The sequence below is a fragment of the Chiloscyllium punctatum genome, chromosome 3 (assembly GCF_047496795.1).
Source record: "Chiloscyllium punctatum isolate Juve2018m chromosome 3, sChiPun1.3, whole genome shotgun sequence".
NCBI lineage: Eukaryota > Metazoa > Chordata > Chondrichthyes > Orectolobiformes > Hemiscylliidae > Chiloscyllium > Chiloscyllium punctatum.
Window position 1 is genome coordinate 130,166,427 of NC_092741.1, and position 21,930 is coordinate 130,188,356.

General features: G+C 39.3%; 2 protein-coding genes across 6 annotated transcripts in view; one reads left to right on the top strand and one right to left on the bottom strand.

Annotated features, from left to right (window-relative positions):
• The window catches only part of mcph1 (microcephalin 1), a 333,731-nt gene that overhangs the window by 152,521 nt on the left and 159,280 nt on the right, over positions 1–21,930 (top strand). The gene's annotated exons all lie outside the window — the stretch shown is intronic.
• The window catches only part of LOC140464938 (angiopoietin-2-like), an 85,300-nt gene continuing 76,115 nt past the window's right edge, over positions 12,746–21,930 (bottom strand). For both annotated transcript variants that reach the window (XM_072560600.1, XM_072560607.1), the window contains exons 8-9: positions 17,411–17,541; positions 12,746–13,434 (exon numbers count right to left, since the gene is read on the bottom strand). In XM_072560600.1, the coding sequence (XP_072416701.1) occupies positions 13,274–13,434; positions 17,411–17,541 (292 nt within the window). In that variant the 3' untranslated portion in view covers positions 12,746–13,273. The remainder of the gene's footprint in view (positions 13,435–17,410; positions 17,542–21,930) is intronic.

Sequence of the window (21,930 nt, forward strand, 5' to 3'; positions counted from 1 at the left end):
ACAAAGGGCTGATAGGAGGAGAGGCCACACTAGATTTAGTGCTTGGTAATGAACCAGGCCAGGTGTTTGATTTAGTTGTAGGTGAGCTCTTTGGAGAGAGTGACCATAATTCCGTTACGTTTAGTTTCGCGATGGAAAGGGATAGGTACATGCCACAGGTCAAGAGTTATCGATGGGGCAAAGGCAATTATAATACGATTAGGCAAGAATTAGGATGCATAGAATAGGATAGCAAAATGCTGGGGATGGGGACAGTGGAAATATGGAGCTGGTTTAAGGAACAGATATTGTGTGTCCTTGATCAGTATGTCCCTATCAGGCAAGGAGGAAGTGATAAGGTAAGGGAACCGTGCTTTACTATAGAAGTGGCATCTCTTGTTAAATGGAAGAAGGAGGCTTATGTGTTGATGAGACAAGATGGTTCAGATGAGGCGATGGAGAGTCACAGATTAGCTGGGAAGGATTTAAAGAGAGTTAAGAAGAGCAAAGAGAGGACCTAAGAGACAACTTTTTTACACAGAGCGTGGTATGTATATGGAATGAGCTACCAGAAGATGTGGTGGAGACTGGTACAATTGCAACATTTAAGAGGCATTTGATGGGCATATGAATAGGAAGGATTTGGAGGGATATGGGCCGGGTGCTAGCAGGTGGGACTAGATTGGGTTGGGATATCTGGTTAGCATGGACGGGTTGGACCGAAGGGTCTGTTTCCATGCTGTACACCTCTATGACTCTATGACATGAGCAGCTTTTAGCAGGTGGAATAAAAGAGAACCCTAAAGCTTTCTATTGATATGTGAGGAATAAAAGGATGACGAGGGTAGGAATAGGGCTAGTTAAAGACAGAAGTAGAATGTTGAATGTGGACCCTGTGGAGATCGGGGAAGTGCTAAATGAACATTTCTCATCAGTTTTCACTCCGGAAAAGGAGAATATTGTAGAGGAGAAGAATGAGATATTAGACTAGAAAGGATCGAGGTTAGTGACGAAGAGGTATTATCAATTCTAGAAGGAGTGGAAGTAGACAAGTCCCCTGGACTGAATGAGATTTATCCGAGGATTCTCTGGGAAGCTAGGGAGGAGATAGCGGAGCCTTTGGCTTTGATATTTGAGTCGTCATTGTCTACAGGTTTAGTATCGCAGGACTCGACAATTGCAAATGTTGTGCCCTTGTTCAAGAAGGCAGTAGAGATGACCCAGGTAACTGTAGACCAGTGAGCCTTGCTTCTGTTGTAGGAAAGGCTTTGGAAAGAATTATAAGAGAGAGGATTTATAATCATCTAGCAAGCAACAATTTGATTTCAGTTAATCAACATGGTTTCATCAAGGGCAGGTAGTGTCTCACAAACCTCATGTTTGTGACCAGGCATATAGATGAGGTTAGGACAGTTGACGTCATGTACATGGACTTCAGTAAAGCCTTTGATGAGGTTCCACATGGTAGGATGTTGGAAAAAAATGCAGAGGCATGGGATTGAGGGTGATTTAGCAGTTTGGATTTGAAACTGGCTTACTGAAAGAAGGCAGCGAGTAGTGGTTGATGGAAAATATTCAGCCAGGAGTCCGGTTACTAGTAGTGTGCCGCAAGGATCTGTTTTGGGACCACTGCTGTTTGTCATTTTTATAAATGACTTAGACGCAGGCATAGCTGGATGGGTTAGTAAGTTTTCAGATGACATTAAAATCGTTGGACTAGTGGACAGTGTGGAAGAATATTGCAGGGGGACTTGGATAGACTGCAGAATTAGGCTGAGAGGTGGCAAATGGAGTTGAAAGCAGCTAAATGTGAAGTGATTCACTTTGGGAAGAATAATAGGAAGGCAGAGTACTGGGTCAATGGAAAGATTCTTGGGAGTGTGGATGTGCAGAAGGATCTTGGAGTCTACGTACGTAGATCCCTGAAAGTTGTCACCCAGGTTGATAGTGCTGTTAAGAAGGCATATGGTGTGCTAGGTTTATTGGTAGAGGGATTGGGTTCCAGAGCTGCAATGTCATGCTGCAACCATACAAAACCCTGGTGCGACCACACTTGAAATATTGTGTACAGTTCTGGTTGCCCCCATTACAGGAAGGATGTGGCAGCATTGGGAAAGGTGCAGAGGAGATTTACCAGAATGTTGCCTGGTCTTGAGGGAAGGTCTTATGAGGAAAGACTTGGGAGAGACTTGGGTCTGTTCTCATTGGAGAGAAGAAGGCTAAGAGGGGATTTGATCAAGACATACAAGATGATCGGAGGGTAGACAGTGAAAGTCTTTTTCCTAGGATGATGACGTCAGCTTTTACGTGGGGGCATAACTACAAATTGGGGGGTGATTGATTTAAGACAGATGTCAGGGGCAGGCTCTTCACTCCAAGAATGGTAAGGGTGTGGAATGCCCTACCTGCCAATGTCGTTAACTCAGCCACTTTAGGGAGATTTAAACAATCTTTGGATAGACACATGGATGATTTTGGGATAGTGTAGGGGGACAAGCTTAGAATGGTTCACACGTCAGCGCAACATCGAGGGCCTGTTCTGTGCTGTATTGTTATATGTTCTATGTTCCATTCAGCTCTTAAGGACCATACAGATCAAAACACTTGGTCATACTGATTGTTAACTGTACATAAAAGAAATAGGTGCCTCAGATGATGGGCCATTTAATCTTTGACAAAAGTACTACTGTTTTGTGCCAAAATGAAAGCTACCAGAATTCTGCTGCAAATCACCAAACAGCAAAACCATGTTCCAGGCTTTGTTTATGGAACAGTAATATTATTTTCTGAATAGGCACATTAAAATTTTCGGGATTCAACATTGAGTTCAACAATTGTAACTTCAGTTCCCATTTATTTCCTCATCATTGCTGGTTTTTGGTCATAGAGTCATGGAGATGTACAGCATGGAAACAGACCCTTCGGTCCAACTCGTCCATGCTGACCAGATATCCCAACCCCAACTGTTTCCACCTGCCAGCCCCTGGCCCATAACCCTCCAAACCCTTCCTATTCATATACCCATCCAGGTGCTTTTAAAATGTTGCATTTGTACTAACCTCCAGCACTTCCTCTGGCAGCCCACTCCACATACACACAGCGCCCTCTGCGTGAAAAGGTTGCCCGAGGTCTCTTTTATATCTTTCCCCTCTCAGGCTAAGTCTATGCCCTCTAGTTCTAGACTCCCCTACCCCAGAGAAAATAACTTGTCTATTTACCCTATCCATGCCCCTCATGATTTTATAATCCTTTATAAAGGTCACTCATCAGCCTGCGATACTCCAGGGAAAACAGCCCTAGCCTGTACAACCTCTGCCTATAGCTCAAATCCTCCAACCCTGGCAACATCCTTGTAAATCTTTTCTGAACCCTTTCAAGTTTCACAACATCTTTCCGACAGGAAGGAGACCAGAATTGCATGCAATATTCCAATAGTGGCCTAACCAATGTCCTGTACAGCCGCAGCATGACCTCCCAACTCCTGTACTCATGACTCTCACCAATAAAGGAAAGCATACCAAATGCCACCTTCACGATCCTATCTATCTCCTATTGACTCCACTTTCAAGGAGCTATGAACCTGAACTCCAAGGTCTCTCTGTTCAGCAACATTCCTCAGGACCTTACCATTTAAGTGTATAAGTCCTGTTAAGATTTGCTTTCCCAAAATGCAACATCTTACACTTATCTAAAATAAACTCCAGCTACCACTTCTCAGCCCGTTGTTGTGGTTCTGTTCGCCGAGCTGGGAATTTGTCTTGCAAACGTTTCGTCCCCTGTCTAGGTGACATCCTCAGTGCTTGGGAGCCTCCTGTGAAGCGCTTCTGTTCTGTTTCTTCCGGCATTTATAGTGGCCTGTCTCTGCCGCTTCCAGTTGTCAGTTCCAGCTGTCCGCTGTAGTGGCCGGTAGATTGGGTCCAGGTCGATGTGTTTGATAGAGTCTGTGGATGAGTGGCACTCATCCACAGACTCTATCAACAAACACATCGACCTGGACCCAATCTACCGGCCACTACAGCGGACAGCTGGAACTGACAACCGGAAGCGGCAGAGACAGGCCACTATAAATGCCGGAGGAAACAGCACAGAAGCGCTTCACAGGAGGCTCCCAAGCACTGAGGATGTCACCTAGACAGGGGACGAAACGTTTGCAAGACAAATTCCCAGCTCGGCGAAAAGAACCACCACAATGAGCACCCGAGCTACAAATCTTCTCCCAAACCTTGAACTTCTCAGCCCATTGACCCAATCATTATTATTTCTGTCTTATTTCTTTTGCTCTCAGTCAGCAACTATTCAAGACCTATTCTTCACACCACCTCTATAAACGCATCATTTTTTCCTTGTCATATTGCCATTCCTTTCGGCAATGCACCGTGAAACCTTTTGTCATTTCATGTCTGCTCCTTGTTCTTCTCACCTTCCACTTTTTCATTTGCCAAAAACATAATACATGCCCAACTTTTCCCAGTTCTGATTTTTAAAAAAAACCTCAAAAATTGACTTTCTTTTCCCAGAGATACTGCCAGACCTGCTGAGCATTTCTAGCATCGGCTGTTTGTATAACAATAATGAGTCTGGAGGGGATCAGTTAGCTTAGCTTAGTTGGTTGGACAGTTGATTTGTGATGCGGAGTGATGCCAACATTATCAGTTCAATTCCCACATCACCTCTTCTCAAGTTTCCCCCTTTCCCCAAAGCATGGTGACTCTGTTTAAACCACCACCAGTTGGCCCACTCCAATGAGACAGCAGTCCTATGGTCCAGTAGGATTATAGTAACTTTACCCTTCGCATTTGATGATCGATTCCCTGCAAGTTTCCATTCTTGAGGTGATAAGATTTGAGTGGAGCAAATGTGTTGTTTTAAACTATCCATCTCTCAACTATTTGACCAAGAATTCAATCTTGTATCTTCCAGACTTTAGTAGGACATAATGACACCTACCCCTTCTCTATTTCTGACACGTAGATGATATATGTAGCCTCAGGTCCAAATATAGCAAATGTAAGGATTCCCTTACATAGAGTCAGAGAATCATACAGCACGGAAACACTCTTTGGTCCAACTCACCCATTGCTGCACTCAAAATCATCATTGAAATACAGCAGTCATGAAGTCAAGCCTTTCCTCAATGTCCTACTTGAGAAATCAGCCAGCGGGTGTCTCCTGCTGTCTACTATAAATCTACCTTCACTGGTCAGTATACGTGTTGAGATTCCTACAGTTTCACATGCTATAAGATTGGCCTTATCGACAGTCTTGTAATTAGGGCCCAATCTATTTGTTCACCATGCAAACATGATGCTGAAATAAGGTGCATCAGAGAAATCCTACAGGTAATGCTTACCCTGAGGAGATCATTCTTCACTATGTATCACACTAACTCACAAACAGGCCAAGAGCTGCTACTTTTCAAGGCCTGAAAAATGTCTACCTTATTATGCTGGAAAGATGAGTTATCTCAAATGTTGAAGCAGCAGAAGGAACTAGCTGTTTCATATTGCTTTTGTTCATGTGATGGTGGGTACACAACAAACCTGAATTCTGTCAAGTCAAAAAGAAGGTCTTCCTCTATCTCAAGTGAGGAATGTGGTATATGAATTTCAGTGCCAGTATATTGCTCACTGCATAAGCCATACATTCCAAAGTCTAGCAAGTTGTATCAAATTGCATTTCCTTCTCCTGTACATGACAATCAAATTGCTAACTGCACCCCTCCCCCCAACCCATGTTTGTAAAGCTCACTGTACAGTGTTGTTATGATCCCAGCTGATGTTAAAACTGGACAAGTGAGATCCCAGACTGAAATCTGGTTTTATGGATCGTATTTTGTTTTGTTTTCAACAAGGTGATCTTCCACTAAAATGCAAACGCAGTGCTGCAGATTCAGGTTCAAAAATAAAACAAGTTTATTATGCAAAAGAAATGAAAATAAAATAGAATTCATCAAATTATTTACATATAACACATGTTTAAATATTTCAAAACAAATGACAAAATAAAATCTTATTAATCCCAACAGCATCCTATTGCAGTACTCACACCAGAGAGAATGCCCTTCTGTATCAAGATTGGATTTAACTTCGCTTCAATCCCTAGTTGTGAGAATTTGATATCCTCTTTCAGAGGCCTTCATATAACTGAGCTTAAACTTTTTAGCTTCAAATAACCCAAATGTTTACGAAGCACTTCTGGTCTCAAACCTTTAAACTAAACTCCTTACACTGAGGTAAATGCTTTCTTAACACTCCTAAACTATCTTCATTACTCAAGAGTAACTGTTTTATGCATCCAGCTTTAGCCAAACACTTCTGAAAATGTGTTCCAAACTGAAACTCAAAAAGCTTTTCCCCAAGCTATGAGTGTTTTCCCTATTTAAAAAAAATCAATCCCTGACCTTATCAGCGGGACCTAATGCACAATCATTTATTTTATTCGCAGCAGAGAAAAACTCCCAATGTAAATAAACCCCATTATTCACCAGGAAGTCTCTCTTAAATGCTGTGTTTAAAAAAAAAAGGTCGCCATTGCAGAAAATAAACTTACAAGTTAATCATTGAATCACACAGCAACTCCATTTGCCAGTAGTTCAAAATTCAAAAATACACCCTCCAAGTTTAGACAGACTATCTGCATACTTTAGCACTTTAATCCATTGGTACAATTCCATTGAATCTGCATTGTCCTCCATTCCAGGTTAATATATTTGTCCTGAGGCTCAGTTCCCAGAACTGAACACACTGTTCCAGATGGGCATGACCAAAGTTCTGTACATCTAAGGCATGACTTTTTCCCTCTTTGTATTCCAGATATTTTAAGATAAAGGTTGTATTAATTGTTGTTTGTGCCTATGTGCTACTGTTTATAGAATTGTGTACCTGAACACCAGACCTCTTTTTGCCTTCACAATTCCTCATCTTTCATCATGAAGAAAATATTCCACTTTCTTGAAACAAAAGGGAACATAAATTCTGAGCTGGTAGTGTAGTATTACTTTATTTATGAAGGAAGTATTACTTTGTAAGAGATGCATTTGGATGGAAAAGTTCCCACTAGGCTTTTTGAAGAGGAACAGGGAAGCTTTCAGTAGTGTAATTATTCTTTAATCGCCGTCACTACAAAGTATTATATCATTATCATTTATGTGACATTGCTGCTGTGTTCCCTACGTGATAAGTGACTATATGTCAAATATTCTTCAGTGTAAGAAATTTTGAGATGTCGTGAGATTATGAAAGGAGCTAAAAGAAGCGGAAATTCCTTGGAAAGAAAAAAAGCACATGATTAAAGAAATTGTATTTATATAATGTATTTCAATTCTCCAGGATATCCCAAAATGCTGTAGATGCAATAATTTTACATTTGAAGAATTATCACTGCTGTTTCTTTATAGGCGAATCCAACAGCTAACTTGCATATAACAAGATTGCTCAAACAGTAAATTAGATGGATAACTAGTTAATTTGTTCATTTAGTAATTTTGTTTGAAGAACGCATGTTAAGCAGGTCATCGGGATTTCCATTTGACTTAACAGCTTACTAGATGATAGAGCTCTGATAATGCAGCGCTCCCTTGGTATTCTACGGGAGTTTCAACCTAGATTATACAACCAAATTGTGAAGTTGGTGTTGAATCCAAAGAATAATACAGAAGCACAAGAATTGCCAAGCTTCCTGCTGATTGAGAAAGATTCATATAGTTTTTAATTTGGCTCAACCTATCAAATCTCCCTCATTTCCTCATTAGCTAGCATGATTTGGTTAGCTTACATGGTCTGAATTATATCTGAGCACTGAGGCAGAAATTAGTGTAGTCTCTTTTATACAGTGGAATAAGGGAAATATGAATTGATTGTTAAAATATAGGAGAAAGTGAGAACTGCAGATGCTGGGGATCAGAGTTGACAGTGGGTGCTGGAAAAGCACAGCAGGTCAGGCAGCATCTGAGGAACAGGGCTCCTCATGAAGGGCTCTTGTCCAAAACGTCGATTCTCCTGCTCTTCATTTGCTGCCTGACCTGTTAAGATACAGGGTTTGTTTAAAGTGGTTCCTAATGAAAATACATACCATGTTGTTGAATGTGAGTAATTACTTTCAAAAATAAGGAGGACTGTGCTGGTTAATTTTGATTTCCATATATTAAAATGAAATCATCTATTATCGCCACTATTGCGAACTAGAAAGGGCTATGAGTTAAGATTGCTGTAGACATTGGCATGCAATTTAGTCTTTTGAGCCTTGAGAAAAATAGATCCAAACGCATATTTCAAATTAATGAGTGTATAACATGTCCTGGCTGAAAAGTAAGTTGACTTATATCCCAAGTATATTCAAAAAAGTGATCTTTGAGGCCATAAATAGGAGTGGAACAATATGCCACAATCTCTGTTACTACCTTCTTACATGATGTATTTGTTACTTTCAACTCAAATACTAACTGTGTAACAAATGACTTTCCACACTGTTCTACTCTGACTAAGTGTTTTGCTGGTCAGTTTTTGTCATTGCAAAAGTGATACTGCTGAGCCATAAGATTATTTACTTTCGTATCTGCCTTTCCGCTTATGGAGTTGCATCAGAGTCATAGAGATGTACAGCTTCAGTCCAACCCGTCCATGCCAACCAGATATCCCAACCCAATCTAGTCCCACCTGCCAGCACCCGGCCCATATCCCTCTGAACCCCTCCTATTCATATACCCATCCAAATGCCTTTTAAATGTTGCAATTGTACCATCCCCCACCACTTCACCTGGCAGCTCATTCCATACACATACCACCTCTGCGTGAAAAGCTTGCCCCTAAGGTCTCTTTTATATCTTTCCCCTCTCACCCTAAACCTATGCCCTCTGGTTCTGGACTTCCCCCACTCCAGGAACGTACTTTGTCTATTTATCCTATCCATGCCCCTCATAATTTTGTAAACCTCTATAAGGTCACCCCTCAGCCTCCAACGCTCCAGGGAAAACAGCCCCAGCCTGTTCAGCCTCTCCTACTAGCTCAAGCCCTCCAACCCTGGCAACATCCTTGTAAATCTTTTCTGGACTCTTTCAAGTTTCACAACAACTTTCCGATAGGAAGGAGACCAGAATTACATGCAATGTTCCTACAGTGACCTAACCAAAGTCCTGTACAGCCGCAACATGACCTCCCAACCCCTGTACTCAATACTCTGACCGATAAAGGAAAACATACCAAACGCCTCCTTTACTATCCTATCTACCTGCAACTCCACTTTCAAGGAGCAATGAACCTGCACTCCAAGGTCTCTTTGTTCAGCAACACTCCATAGGGCCTTACCATTAAGTGTATAAGTCCTGCTAAGATTTGCTTTCCCAAAATGCAGCACTTCACATTTCTGAATTAAGCTCCATCTGCCACTTCTCAGCCCATTGGCCCATCTGATCAAGATCCTGTTGTAATCTGAGGTGACCTCCTTCGCTATCCAATTTTGTTGTCATCTGCAAACTTACTAATTGTACCTCTGACGCTCACATCCAAATCATTTATATAAATGATGAAAAGTAGTGGACCTAGCACCGATGGCAATTCCATCTGATATATTAATGTTCCTATATGCAAAAAGATCAAAATTGTTCAATGAACCCAGTGTGATAAGATTTCTTCATGGTTTTCTCGTGTAACTGCCAACAATTCTGTACATCAGGAAAAGTCTGATTGAATGTGATTCGGGTGTTATCTGCTTTTAACAAGTACTGTCAACAGGACTCTATTGGTTCTTAATACTGTGTTTGTCAAAGTTAATTTTCTTCGGTGTTAAATGTTCAGCAGGGCAATTACAAGTTCTTTTTCTTAATGTAACCTATTTTTCTAATCAACCTGTTCAGAGATATGATAACACACCTCTGCTGCAGGTAAAGCCTTAAACACAGGCCTCCTGGTCCAGGTGTAGAGACTCTCCCTCTACACCACAAGAAGGCCCTTAAATCCTCAGGTGTCCTTTGAAAGATTCTGCCTCATTAGACATTACCAGATCTCTGGTTAGATTAAAGTTAGGTGATTTAAAGTTAGGTATTGGCACCACTATTATTTGACCAGGGACTCCTGTTTACTAACAGGCACTTTAACCAACTAAGCTTATCATCCAAATTTTGGTTGTATCTGGGTAGACTGATCATCTGCAAGCAGTCTCTATCACAACGGACAAATTATTTGATAAATGAATGGTACTGAAGACAGACAGGTAACCAGGTCTGTACTCAAGAGTTTAAAAGAAGTGGCTTAAGACATAGTGAGGGTATTAGTCAAAATATTCCAGAACTCATTGGATTCTGGATGGGTTTGAGCAGACTGGAAAACCACTCATGAGGCACACCTCCCAAGAAGGGAAGAAGACAGCACCCAAAACTATAAACCAGTTAGCCTAACATCGATCATTGGGAAAATGTTAGAGTCAATAATTACAGAAGAAAAGGCAAGCCATTTAGAAAAGCTTAATGCAGTCAGTGTCAACATGATTTTGTGAAAGGAAAACCATCTCTGATAAATTTACAAGAGTTTTTCCAAGATATAATGAGCAGAATTGATAAAGGGGAATAGGTGGTTTTGGATTTCCAGACGGTATTTGATAAGGTGCCATATATAATATGTTTGCAAAAGGTAGGAGCTCACAGTATTGAGAATAATGTATCGCATGGATTTGAGTTTGGTTAACACATAGAAGACAATCAGGAGAAATGGGTACTTTTCAGATTGGTAGGACTTAACTCAGAGCCAGAAGGATCAGTCCTTAAGACCTCAATTATTTGCTGCCTACATTATTTACATGGAGAATGGAGCAGTGTGTAACATATACAAATTTGCTGCTGATACAAAAATAGGTGGAAGAGCATGTTTTGGTGAAGGCATGAGGAATCTACAATGGGATAGTTAGAGGGATCATTGTTTCAGAATAAGAGAGCACTAATTGAAATTGAGATGCAAAGAAGTTATTTTTTTCCCCCAGAGGGGAGTGAATTTCTGGAATTATTTACCCAGAAGTTGTGGAGGCTAGATCAAGAAGCATTTAAAGAGAGGGAGACAAATTCTTGAAATATTGGGGAGTTGAAAGCTGTGATGAGTTGGTAGAAAATGGATGACACCTGAGGCAGAGCAACAATGATCTTGTTGATTGATAGGACCAACCTTGAGGGGTTGAATGGCCAACTCAAATTATTTGCTCTTGTATTTATCTTGACTTATATTGTACCAAGAATTATTTAATAATGTGATGTGAATTAAGCAGAATTAATGACACAGCATACTCATAAAATGTTTTAATTCAAAGTATTCAGTCATCATCTTTTAAGAGGAACAAACTGTATGAGCAACTGTATGAAGTATTGTTGAGAGCAATATGAAGCTCAGAGAAAGCGAATTGTACAAATGTCATGTTATACTTGTAAAATGTTTTTAAAAAACCTTATGTTGTGTTTTTTTTTCTCTTCAAGCAGATCCAAATCTTGCTTTCATTTGTCAAAGCTTAGCTTTAATTTTAAGATTGTGGTCCCCTTGTTCTGGTTTGATCAGTCTGAGCTCTATTTGACAAGTGCTGATTTTTATGAGGCACATGAAATTTCAAATATCTCATTCACAACTACTGGAGATTTAAACTAATTCTGTTGACCCATGGGTTTCTGTGGTCCTTTAGTTGCTTGTAGTTACAATTTTATTTTACCAGTCCCTGCATGAGCATTGAGAATCAGTAAAGTTCACACTTTGGTGGTTGTTCAACTGTCTCATGTTTCGCATACTGAGGCATGTGCATGGTTTTTCCTGAAAGATTCCTTTGAATATCTTTCTTAAGAAATTCTATTCTCTTATTGAAGCAAAACACAATATAGTACTTATGTTTATATGTATTTTTAAGGAAATAATAATTTGCTGAACTAAGCTCCAGAATTATTTTGATTAAACAATGAAGAGGAGTGTAACTAGGAGCATAAATAGGCCATATGGTCCCTCAATCATGTTACACCATTACATAAGAATGTGGGTGATTTGATCTTGGCAACTTTCTGGATTCTCCCCATTATCTTTGATTTCCATGTAGTTAAATAACTATATCTCTGGACAAGACTCAAAAAGCAATGATCAAAATTATTGTCCATAGTTATTGTGGAAGGTTTCTTCAATGATATCTGAAGAACAAGTATTTGCTACTAAGTTAGTTTTGTCATAGGACACTGTTCAATCATGGAAGTCAATATAATAAATTCACAGCTTCCCAAACTGATAAAAACATTTATGATTTTGAAGTCCCTAATCACTCAGAAGTCTTTTTACTAATTTGGGAGTCTCTTCATTCAACACCCATAAAAGAAGTTAATCAGAAAAATGTTCTTTAATTAAGTTCAGATATCACCTAAAAATCTTCACATCCTAACCATTCAATCTGTCTGTAACCTGGCACTGTTTAGAAGTACAACAATTTCTTGTGTTTCATTGATCAAATTAAAGAACTCAGAATGTAATGCGTAATAAGTTATTAAATACATCAGTTAACCAGCTAAAATTGCACTGCAAAGGGACAGCATCATTAATTTTTCTTTTCTAATGGATGACAATATAAAATTGTATGTGGAATTAAAGTTTCTGGAACAAATCAGGAACATATGCTTCTGTTGGACAATGTAAAAAAAATTCAAAAGAAATTAATTTGGCACAATATACTTTGACCTGTGAGGGGGGGGGGGGAAGTTTGCAAGTTTCAAACAAACGCTCACTGAGCAAGATAATTACTTTGAAATAAAAAATACCTTAAATCTTAAAAAATATGGTTCTTTTAATTGTATTTTTGATCTTTCATAATTCCAGTTTTTGTTTATTTGAGATCTTTTTTTCTTTGAAGAACAAAAGAAACCTATTGAAATGTAAGCATGGTAATGATGTTCAAGTATTCATTACTCATTAATATACCATCTGAACTGTAAAGTAATTAATTTCCTACATGACTACATTTAGTAGTGTCACCAAGAAGCGAATCAACCTCTCTTGCAGGGGTTCAATTTCGGTTGATATTTTAGTATTCCCAGTGTTTATCTCTGTTTACTTAATGCTTCTTCATAAAAAGGAATTGACTACAATAAAATATATATGCAAGGTCATTCACAGGCAAGTTTGCCTTCCTTTGTTCATTGGGACCTGGTTTCTTGACTTTCAAACAACGTAAAATATTAATGCATGGTGTACATATTAGCTGACATATTAAATATAGTAGGAATTATGTTTTTACAGACTTCCTGAAAGAAATATCTTTATACAACTGACAAAAATATGTACAAGAATTATAATCAGAAATCTGCAGGTCTGATCATCATAGTTGTAGCTTTGAGAGAGTATCCTGACCCTTTCCAGTAGTACCATTTGATTCCATTGAATCTATTTGTATTCTGACCCGCTGAGTAGTATAATCCATTCAGGTTAGATGGGCCACAAGCATCAAACCACCATCCTGTGAAGGGAAGAAAACACAATGCAAAACATCAAATGGAAGTTGGCTACAGAAGCTGCAACATACCCACTCTTGTCTGTGGCACACAGATTAAGACTACCTTGGAGATCACAAATTAAGGTTAAATCTTGTAAATGATTATCAAGAACTTCTTCTCGGCTGAATATTTTTCCTCCTGGCTATTCTTACTGAAGATTGGATCATTGGCTATATGCATTCAGATCAAGGGATTGGATTACAGTAAAACAACCATGGTTCAGCTAAAAATACATTAACCAGCTATTTCACAGTTAAGAAAATGCATTACACAAACATTTATCTTACGACATATTTAGCAAGATAGAAATGAGATCATTAGCACTAACGGTACAGTGACTCAGTGATTAGCATTGCTGCTGCATAGTGCCAGAGACCCAGGTTTGATTCCACTCTCAGGCAAGTGTCTGGGTGTATTTTATACATTCTCCTTGTGTCTGCCTGGGTATCCTCCAGGTGCTCCAGTGTCCTCCCACAGTCCAAAGATGTGCAGGTTAAGTGGATTGGCCATACTAAATTGTCCGTAGTGTCCTAGAATGTGCAGCTTTTAGAATGTTGAGAGATGGGATTTTTATTTGTGAGGCCAAGACAGATAACTGTATAGTCATAATGATGGAGAGTAAGGAGTTAAAAAAGTTAAAGCTGTTGTAGAGCTGCAGGAGGTTGCCAAGTTAGGGAAGGACAAGGCCATAAAGAAATCTCAGCATGAGGATGAGAATATTAAGCTGGATTGTCTTGGAGACCATGCTACAATTTAGGTCAATCCATAAGGATTGAGTACAAAACATTAGGAAATAAGATTTGGATAACGCGTAGAGCATTGTATTGGTTCAGTCTCGAATGACACAGGCATGGCTAACAGCAACAGTTGGCTGAAGTAGTTTGAAGGCAAGCAATGTTCCAATAGTGGATTCAGATGATCTTTGTGATGGAGACTCTCCAAGGTCACAAGATCTGCCTAGAATCAAGCAGGAAGCTAAGGTTCTGAACAATCTAGTTCATTGTCAGACAGTGGCAGGGTAATTAAACTGTTGGCAAGGTACAACAGACCAAAAATGATGCCTCCAATTTTTACCTGAAAGAAATTACCAAGGTGAGATTTTGGACAAGCATTCTTCTAACAGAGGTGGTGAAAAGGTAGACCTTTGTATGAACTATAGAAGCTGACCCAACCCAGATGAGGTTGCCAGGGGCATCGCGGCTAATGAAATGGCCACAGTAAAGTTGCGATATAAATGCAAGTTAATATTAATTGTTGACATGGTAAAATGACACCATAAAGGACTTCATTTATGTGGAGAGACTATGGATGCTGACATTATTCTTCTTAAGCTAGGAAAATTTAATCAAAGATTAAATGGAGGTGTTCACAATTCCAAAGGATTTAGACAAAACGCATAAAGAGTAACTGTTTCTCATGGTAGGGGGTGTCAATAATCTGCAGAAGAACCAGAGGTGAAATTAACCATTCTATTTATAATTAAGTGATTTTATTATCTGGGTTAAAAGGATGGAAACAAATGAATGGTAAGTTTCAAAATGTAATTGAATATATTTTGTAAAGGAATGGGGAAGTAGTGGGATCATTTGGATAGCGCTTTTGAACAGTTGGCTCAGGCATGTTTGGTCAAATGACCTCTTGGGAATGAATTCCATGTTGATGTGATGGGGAACAAAATTTAATTGTCTTATTTGATATTGATGGTCACCATTTTTTGACTTGGCGTATCATGAATACCAACATGGTAATGTCATGGACAGCTGCCCAGCTCCATACTTTGTATTTACAAACCATGTCACAAGATATAGAGAGCATGCAGGAGAGCGATGAAGCGTGACAGAAATGTGATAGCAAAAAAAAAGCACATAAAATGGGTTATGTGAAAATTGAGAGTTTACTTCGAATCTGGTTGCAGATTCTCCCTCCCACTCATAAACAACTCCTGCTGATAAATAAGTTAGATCTTTCTAATGTTGCAGCTTTAAGAACCCACTGTACATTCGCACTTAAGCGATTCTCCCAGTGCTGATTCTCTTTTCATATATCGATTCCCAAGGAATAAATTTTAAAAGTCTCTAGCACTATGTGCAATGCATCAGTGCTTCAAATCTGATACCAATGTTACTTCTGCTTCTGTTTCCCACCTTCACCTCAGCCTAACATTCTATAAAGGTGATACCAGACTGATAACAGAACTCTGGATATTGAAACATTGCGGTGGTGGTGGTTTAGTATCTCCAGTCATACATTATCTCTGCAACACTGGAATCACAGCCCACAACCTATTCAAGAGAAGGAGTTTCTGTGGAAAATTTGATAAGGCCAATTTTACTGGTAGTGACAAGGTACTGGTATTGTACAATCTATGTATATTTTATATTTTAATTGTCCATACTTATAATATTCAATTTAACATACTTGTAAATTTGCTATATTTTACTGTGCAGTAATGCACAGAAAACTGACTAAATGATGGAAGTCAATGTCAAAATATTTCCTTGTAAAAAGATTTTGAAAACTAGGGAACTATACACATTCTGTGTTTCGTGACTGCAACAACCTTTTGAAGTTTGCATGACAATGGCAAACAAATACTATTTTGTTTCTCAGACATTTAACAATAATAGAATCAGGCGTTCCCAGCCTTTACTCTGAAGGAAATGTAGTTGAATTGGCACATTATGATTATGGCAATTTATAGTCAAAAATGGCACATGGAGATGTCCCTTTCATTCCTATAAATGGAGGCCTAAAATGAGTTTGTTTATTAAAATATATAATTTCCTATTTGGAATGCAATGTTTGGACTGTTAGCTTCAATTGCAATACTTTTACATGAAGTTTGGAATGAGGTTGTAGATTTTAGTTTTGGTTTAATTGTGTAGAATATAGTAAATGAGGGAAACAACGTATTTTTAAACTAAAGATACTAATGTAACAACACGGAGATTTGTCTAGCTAATTGCACTGGGGAATGGCAAATTGCAGCTATGTTTGAGAAAATTTGTTTTAATCTTGTTTCTAATAATTCTGTAAAAGGGAGAATATATTTTTAAATAACAGAATTGTTTCAATAAACAGTGCTTGGCAATACATATCAGATCTAGCAACATAATGGAGAGCGAAACATCATAATGTTTCAAGTCGTTACCTTTCATCAAAACTGAAATTCTGTAATATCTTGTGTTTTTCCTTCAACCCTTTGGAGAAGGTTGTGGGCAGATGTTGCACTTGTGCAATTGTGATATTGACAATGGGACATGCTGGACTGTGTTGCATTAAGGTGACTCATTGGGCATGCTTGGATTCATTTAACAGAGATGTTTCATGTGCAAGGCAGTCAATTGTATGAATAACTAAAACTACACCAAATATTTATTTCCTTATGGCATAGCATAACAGTGCAACAGAAACTCCAAGCTGCAAATCTGTATTTGTGCAGAGTTTCCCCAATGCCTGAATCGATAAATCCTGTGTGCCAAACTGCAAACATAAGTACTTAATATTAATTCAGACTGTCTCTTCAAATTACCGAACAAGCACAAAGTCTAGCTAACAGCTTTGGGACGCTGACATTCAAAATTCACTTGGCAACTGATACACTCATGCTAAAGTTACTGATTGTGGTTTTCATGGGAAAATAACTAGAAATGTGGAATTCAGACCCCAAAACACTGAAAGCACACTGGAAAAATCCTAGCATCCTATGCAATAAAAACACAATTTGACCATAGTCACCATAAATCTGCATAATCAAAAGCAGATGGAATTCTGGAATGTGATCCTAAAAAGTCAGGTAAAATACCCAGAATCTTAAGAAAGTAGAAAGTAACCATAAGAAATTAGTGGTTTATGCTTCTGCCCACATACTTTAACAATCTTGTGTGTTTTCCAAGGATAAATGCATGTCTCTTTAAAAAGTGTCATTTTCTGTCTTACCTCCTGATGCCATTTGTGCACATTTGCAAAGGCATTTGTCATTGTCTGAATCTTTTGTGCTAAAATAATTTCCAAGATGGCTGAGGCTGCTTATCCTGCCAGCTGTCCCACTGTAGCCTTTAAGATGAATTCTGTAGAAGGAAAAGATCAGGATGGAAAGTGTTACTTTTATCCATTAACTTGCTATATCTGTTTGTAAAAGAACACTTCAATGCAGGTCGTTTAAGGAAAAGTTGTTAAATGGCATTTTCCAAAATGAACCCTGCCAGATTCCAGGTGTCAGCATAAATTTTATACTCTAATTTATAGGGTTAATTGTATAGCAACACTTTAATTTTAAACCATGGTGAAAACAGATTCCTTAACGCTCATTTTGATAATTAGGAGTATGGACATGTTCCTTCCTTAGGGTCAGTTTTATGTAGTAGGACTGAACATGGAAATCAATAAAGCTCTTTTGAAGATAGTGAGATGGGAAAAATGTAAGGACTGTTCTTCGTAGTCATCTGTACATAAGAAATAAGGGCAGGATCAGGCTATTCAGCTTCTTGAACTCGCTCTACCATTCGATACAAGTGTGACTGACTGATTGTGGCTTTAACTTTCACATTCCTACCTGTTATTCTCCCCACCCAATTGACTTCTTTTGTCAATCAAAAATTTGTCTAATAAAAAGAGTACTGTAGATGCTGGAGATCTGAAATAAAGTTAGATCATGTCGGAGAAACTCCACAGGACTCGCAAAAGAGTTCACATTTCAAATCCAATAATGCTTCTTTGGAAACATCTTAAAGCAGTGTCATATTGGATACACAATATTAACTTTCTTGCATCAGTGATGTTGCTTGATCTGCTAAGCAATGGTCCCTCTAAGCTATGTAACTCCGAGATCCTGTTCATGTCGCTGCTTGCACGGACCTCAAAGGTCTGTGCACTGAAAATAAAAGTTACAAGTTGCGTAGCTGCTGAGTTTCTCCACTTTTTTTAGTTAAAACCTGTCTAACTCATCTTTGACTTTATTCTATCACCAATTTTCCAGTGCTTTATCGAGAAGAATATTCTAAAGTCTGACAAACCTCAGAAGAAATTCCCCGTCCTCCCAAATTTTAATGGGGCTCCGCTCATTTCAAAACTGTCCTGGTTTTAGACAGCCCCACGCAATAAAGCTTTCTTTCAGCATCTGTCCAGTTAAATCCCCTCAGACTCCTATGTTTCTAAATAATAGGCCCAACCTCCTCAATTCTTCCTCATAATCACCCCCTTCATCCTAGGAATCAGCTTCATGAATCTTCTGGGAAATGTTTTCATAAGTTCGTAAGATACAAGAGCAGAATTAGGCCATTCAGCCTATCGAGTCTGCTCCACCATTCAGTTGTGGCTGATATGTTCCTCACCCCATTTTCCTGCCTTCTCCCATACCCCTTCAACCCATTGCCAATTAAAAATCTGTCTAACTCCTCCTTAAATTTACTCACTGTCCCAGCATCCACTGCATTTAGAGTAGCAAATTCCACAGATTCACAACCCTTGGGAGAAGTAGTTTCTTTTTAACTTTATTTTAAATTTGCTATCCCTTATCCTAAGACTATGACTTCTCATCCAAGAATGTCCCTCAAGAGGAAACATCTGCTCCCTGTCTATTTTATCCAAACCTTTTATCATCTTGAATTTCTCCTCAATTTTCTAAATTCCAGAGAGTATAAGCCTAAACTGTTCAATCTCTCTTCATATGACAAATCCCTCATCTCTGGGATCAAATAATGAATTACCTCTAATGCCACTTTCCTCAAGTAAGGGGATCCAAACTGTGCACAATACTCCAAGTGCAGTCTTACCAATGCCTTGTATACGTGCAGCAATACTTTCAATACAAGGATATCTCCTATTAAGTAAAGATAAAAATGAGGAAGACAACTAAAACTGCACACAAACTATACTCTGCGTATCATCTCAGTAAGTCCTGTGCAGTTGTAGAAACATTTGTGTTCATATATTCTTTGCCTTATAGTAACCAATAGTTGACCCGTCTTCCTAATTATTTGCTCTACCTGTGTGCTAACTTTTGTGATTCACATACAATGATATCCAGATCATTCTCTACTCTCTCTTCTGGAGAATCTCTCCATTTAACTAATATTCTTGTGGTCGATTCTTCTCACTGAAGTGGACAACCTCACACTTAACCCAAGTAAATTACCCCTGCTATTTTTTAGCTTGATTACTTAAGCTGTCCATGTTTTTTGTACTTTGATCTCTGCCTCTGTCAAAGTTCAAATGGAGCTCAATATAAGGTCTTATTTCTAGATTACAGCCATCTGGACTCAACATTGAGTTCAACAATTTCAGATCATGATCTCAGTGTTGGCCCTCAATGTTACGCTGACCTGTCATACCAATCTGAAGCCCATCTAACCTACACTATTCCATGTATGTCCATAAGCTTGTTCAATGACGACTTAAATTTACTTAAAGTTGGCGAATCTACTACCATTGCAGGCAAAGCATTCCATATCCTTACTACTCTGAGTAAAGAAACTACCTCTGACATTTGTCCTATATCTATCACCCCTCAGTTTAATGCTATGCCCCCTCGTGCTCACCGTCACCATGCTTGGAAAAAGACTCTCCCTGTCTACCCTATCTAACCCTCTGATTATCTTCTATGTCTCTATTAAGTCACCTCTCAACCTTCTTCTCTCTAATGAAAACAGCCTCAAGTCCCTCAGCCTTTCCTCGTAAGACCTTCCCTCCATACCAGGCAACATACTAGTAAATCTCCTCTGCACCCTTTCCAAAGCTTCCACATCCTCCTTATAATGCGGTGACCGGAACTGTACATAATACCCCAAGGGCGGCCGCACCAGAGCTTTGTACAGCTGCAGCATTAACTCATGGTTCTGGAACTCGATCCCTCTATTAATAAAAGATAAAGCACTGTATGCCTTCTTAACAACCCTGTCAACCTGGGTGGCAACTTTCAAGGATCTGTGTATCTGGACACCGAGATCTCTCTGCTCATCTACACTACCACAAATCTTACCATTAGCCCAGTACTTTGCATTCCGGTTACTCCGACCAAAGTGAATCACCTCACACTTGTCCGCATTAAACTCCATTTGCCATCTCTCAGCCCAGCTCTGCAGTTTATTTATGTCTCTCTGTAACCTACAACATCCTTTGTCACTATCCACAACTCCACCGACCTTAGTGTCGTCTACAAATTTACAAATCCACCCTTCTATGCCCTCATCCAGATAGTTTATAAAAATGAACAACAGCAGTGGACCCAACACCGGCCCTTGCGATACACCACTAGTTACTGGACTCTAGGGTGAATATTTCCCATCAACCACCACCCTCTGTCTTCTTTCAGCAAGCCAATTACTGATCCAAACTGCTATATCTCCCACAATCCCATTCCTCTGCATTTTGTACAATAGCCTACTGTGGGGAACCTTATCGAACGCCTTGCTGAAATCCATATACACCACATCAACCGGTTTACTCTCATTTACCTGTTTGGTCACCTTTTCAAAGAATTCAATAAGGTTTGTGAGGTATGATCTACCCTTCACAAAACCGTGCTGACTATCCTAATCAAATTATTCTTTTCTAGATGATTATAAATCCTATCTCTTATAACCTTTTCCAACACTTTACCAACAACTGAAGTAAGGCTCACTGGTCTATAATTACCTAGGTTGTCTCTACTCCCCTTCTTGAACAGGGGAACCACATTTGCTATCCTCCAGTCTTCTGGCACTATTCCTGTAGACAATGACGATTTAAAGATCAATGCCAAAGGCTCGGCAATCTCCTCCCTGGCTTCCTCTGGGATCCTAGGATAAATCCCATCCAGCCCAGGGGACTTATCTATTTTCACACTCTGCAGGATTTCTAATACCTCTTCCTTGTGAACCTCAATCACACCTAGTCTAGTAGCCTGTATCTCAGTATTCTCCTCGACAACATTGTAGTTTTCTAGAGTGAATACTGTCGAAAAATATTCATTTAGTGCTTCCCCTATCTCCTCTGACTCCACACACAACTTCCCACTTCTATCCTTGATTGGCCCTAATCTTACTCTCGTCATTCTCTTATTCCTTAAATACCCGGTTTACCCTGATCCTATCTGCCAACAACTTCTCATGTCTACTCCTGGCTCTGCTGAGCTCTCTCTTTAGGTCTTTCCTGGCTACCTTGTAACCCTCAAGCGACCTGAGTTTTCACATCTCATCCTAACATAAGCCTCCTTCTTCCTCTTGACCAGAGATTCCACTTCCTTCATAAGCCACGGCTCCTGCGCTCTACAGCTTCTTCCCTGCCTGACAGGTACATGCTTATCTAGGGGACACAGGAGCTTTTCCTTGAATAAGCTCCACATTTCTAATGTGCCCACCCCCTGCAGTTTCCTTCCCCATCCTATGCTTCCTAAATCTTGCCTAATCACATCGTAATTGCCTTTCCCCCAGCTGTAACTCTTGCCCAGTGGAATACACTAAAGTATCACTAAAGTAAAA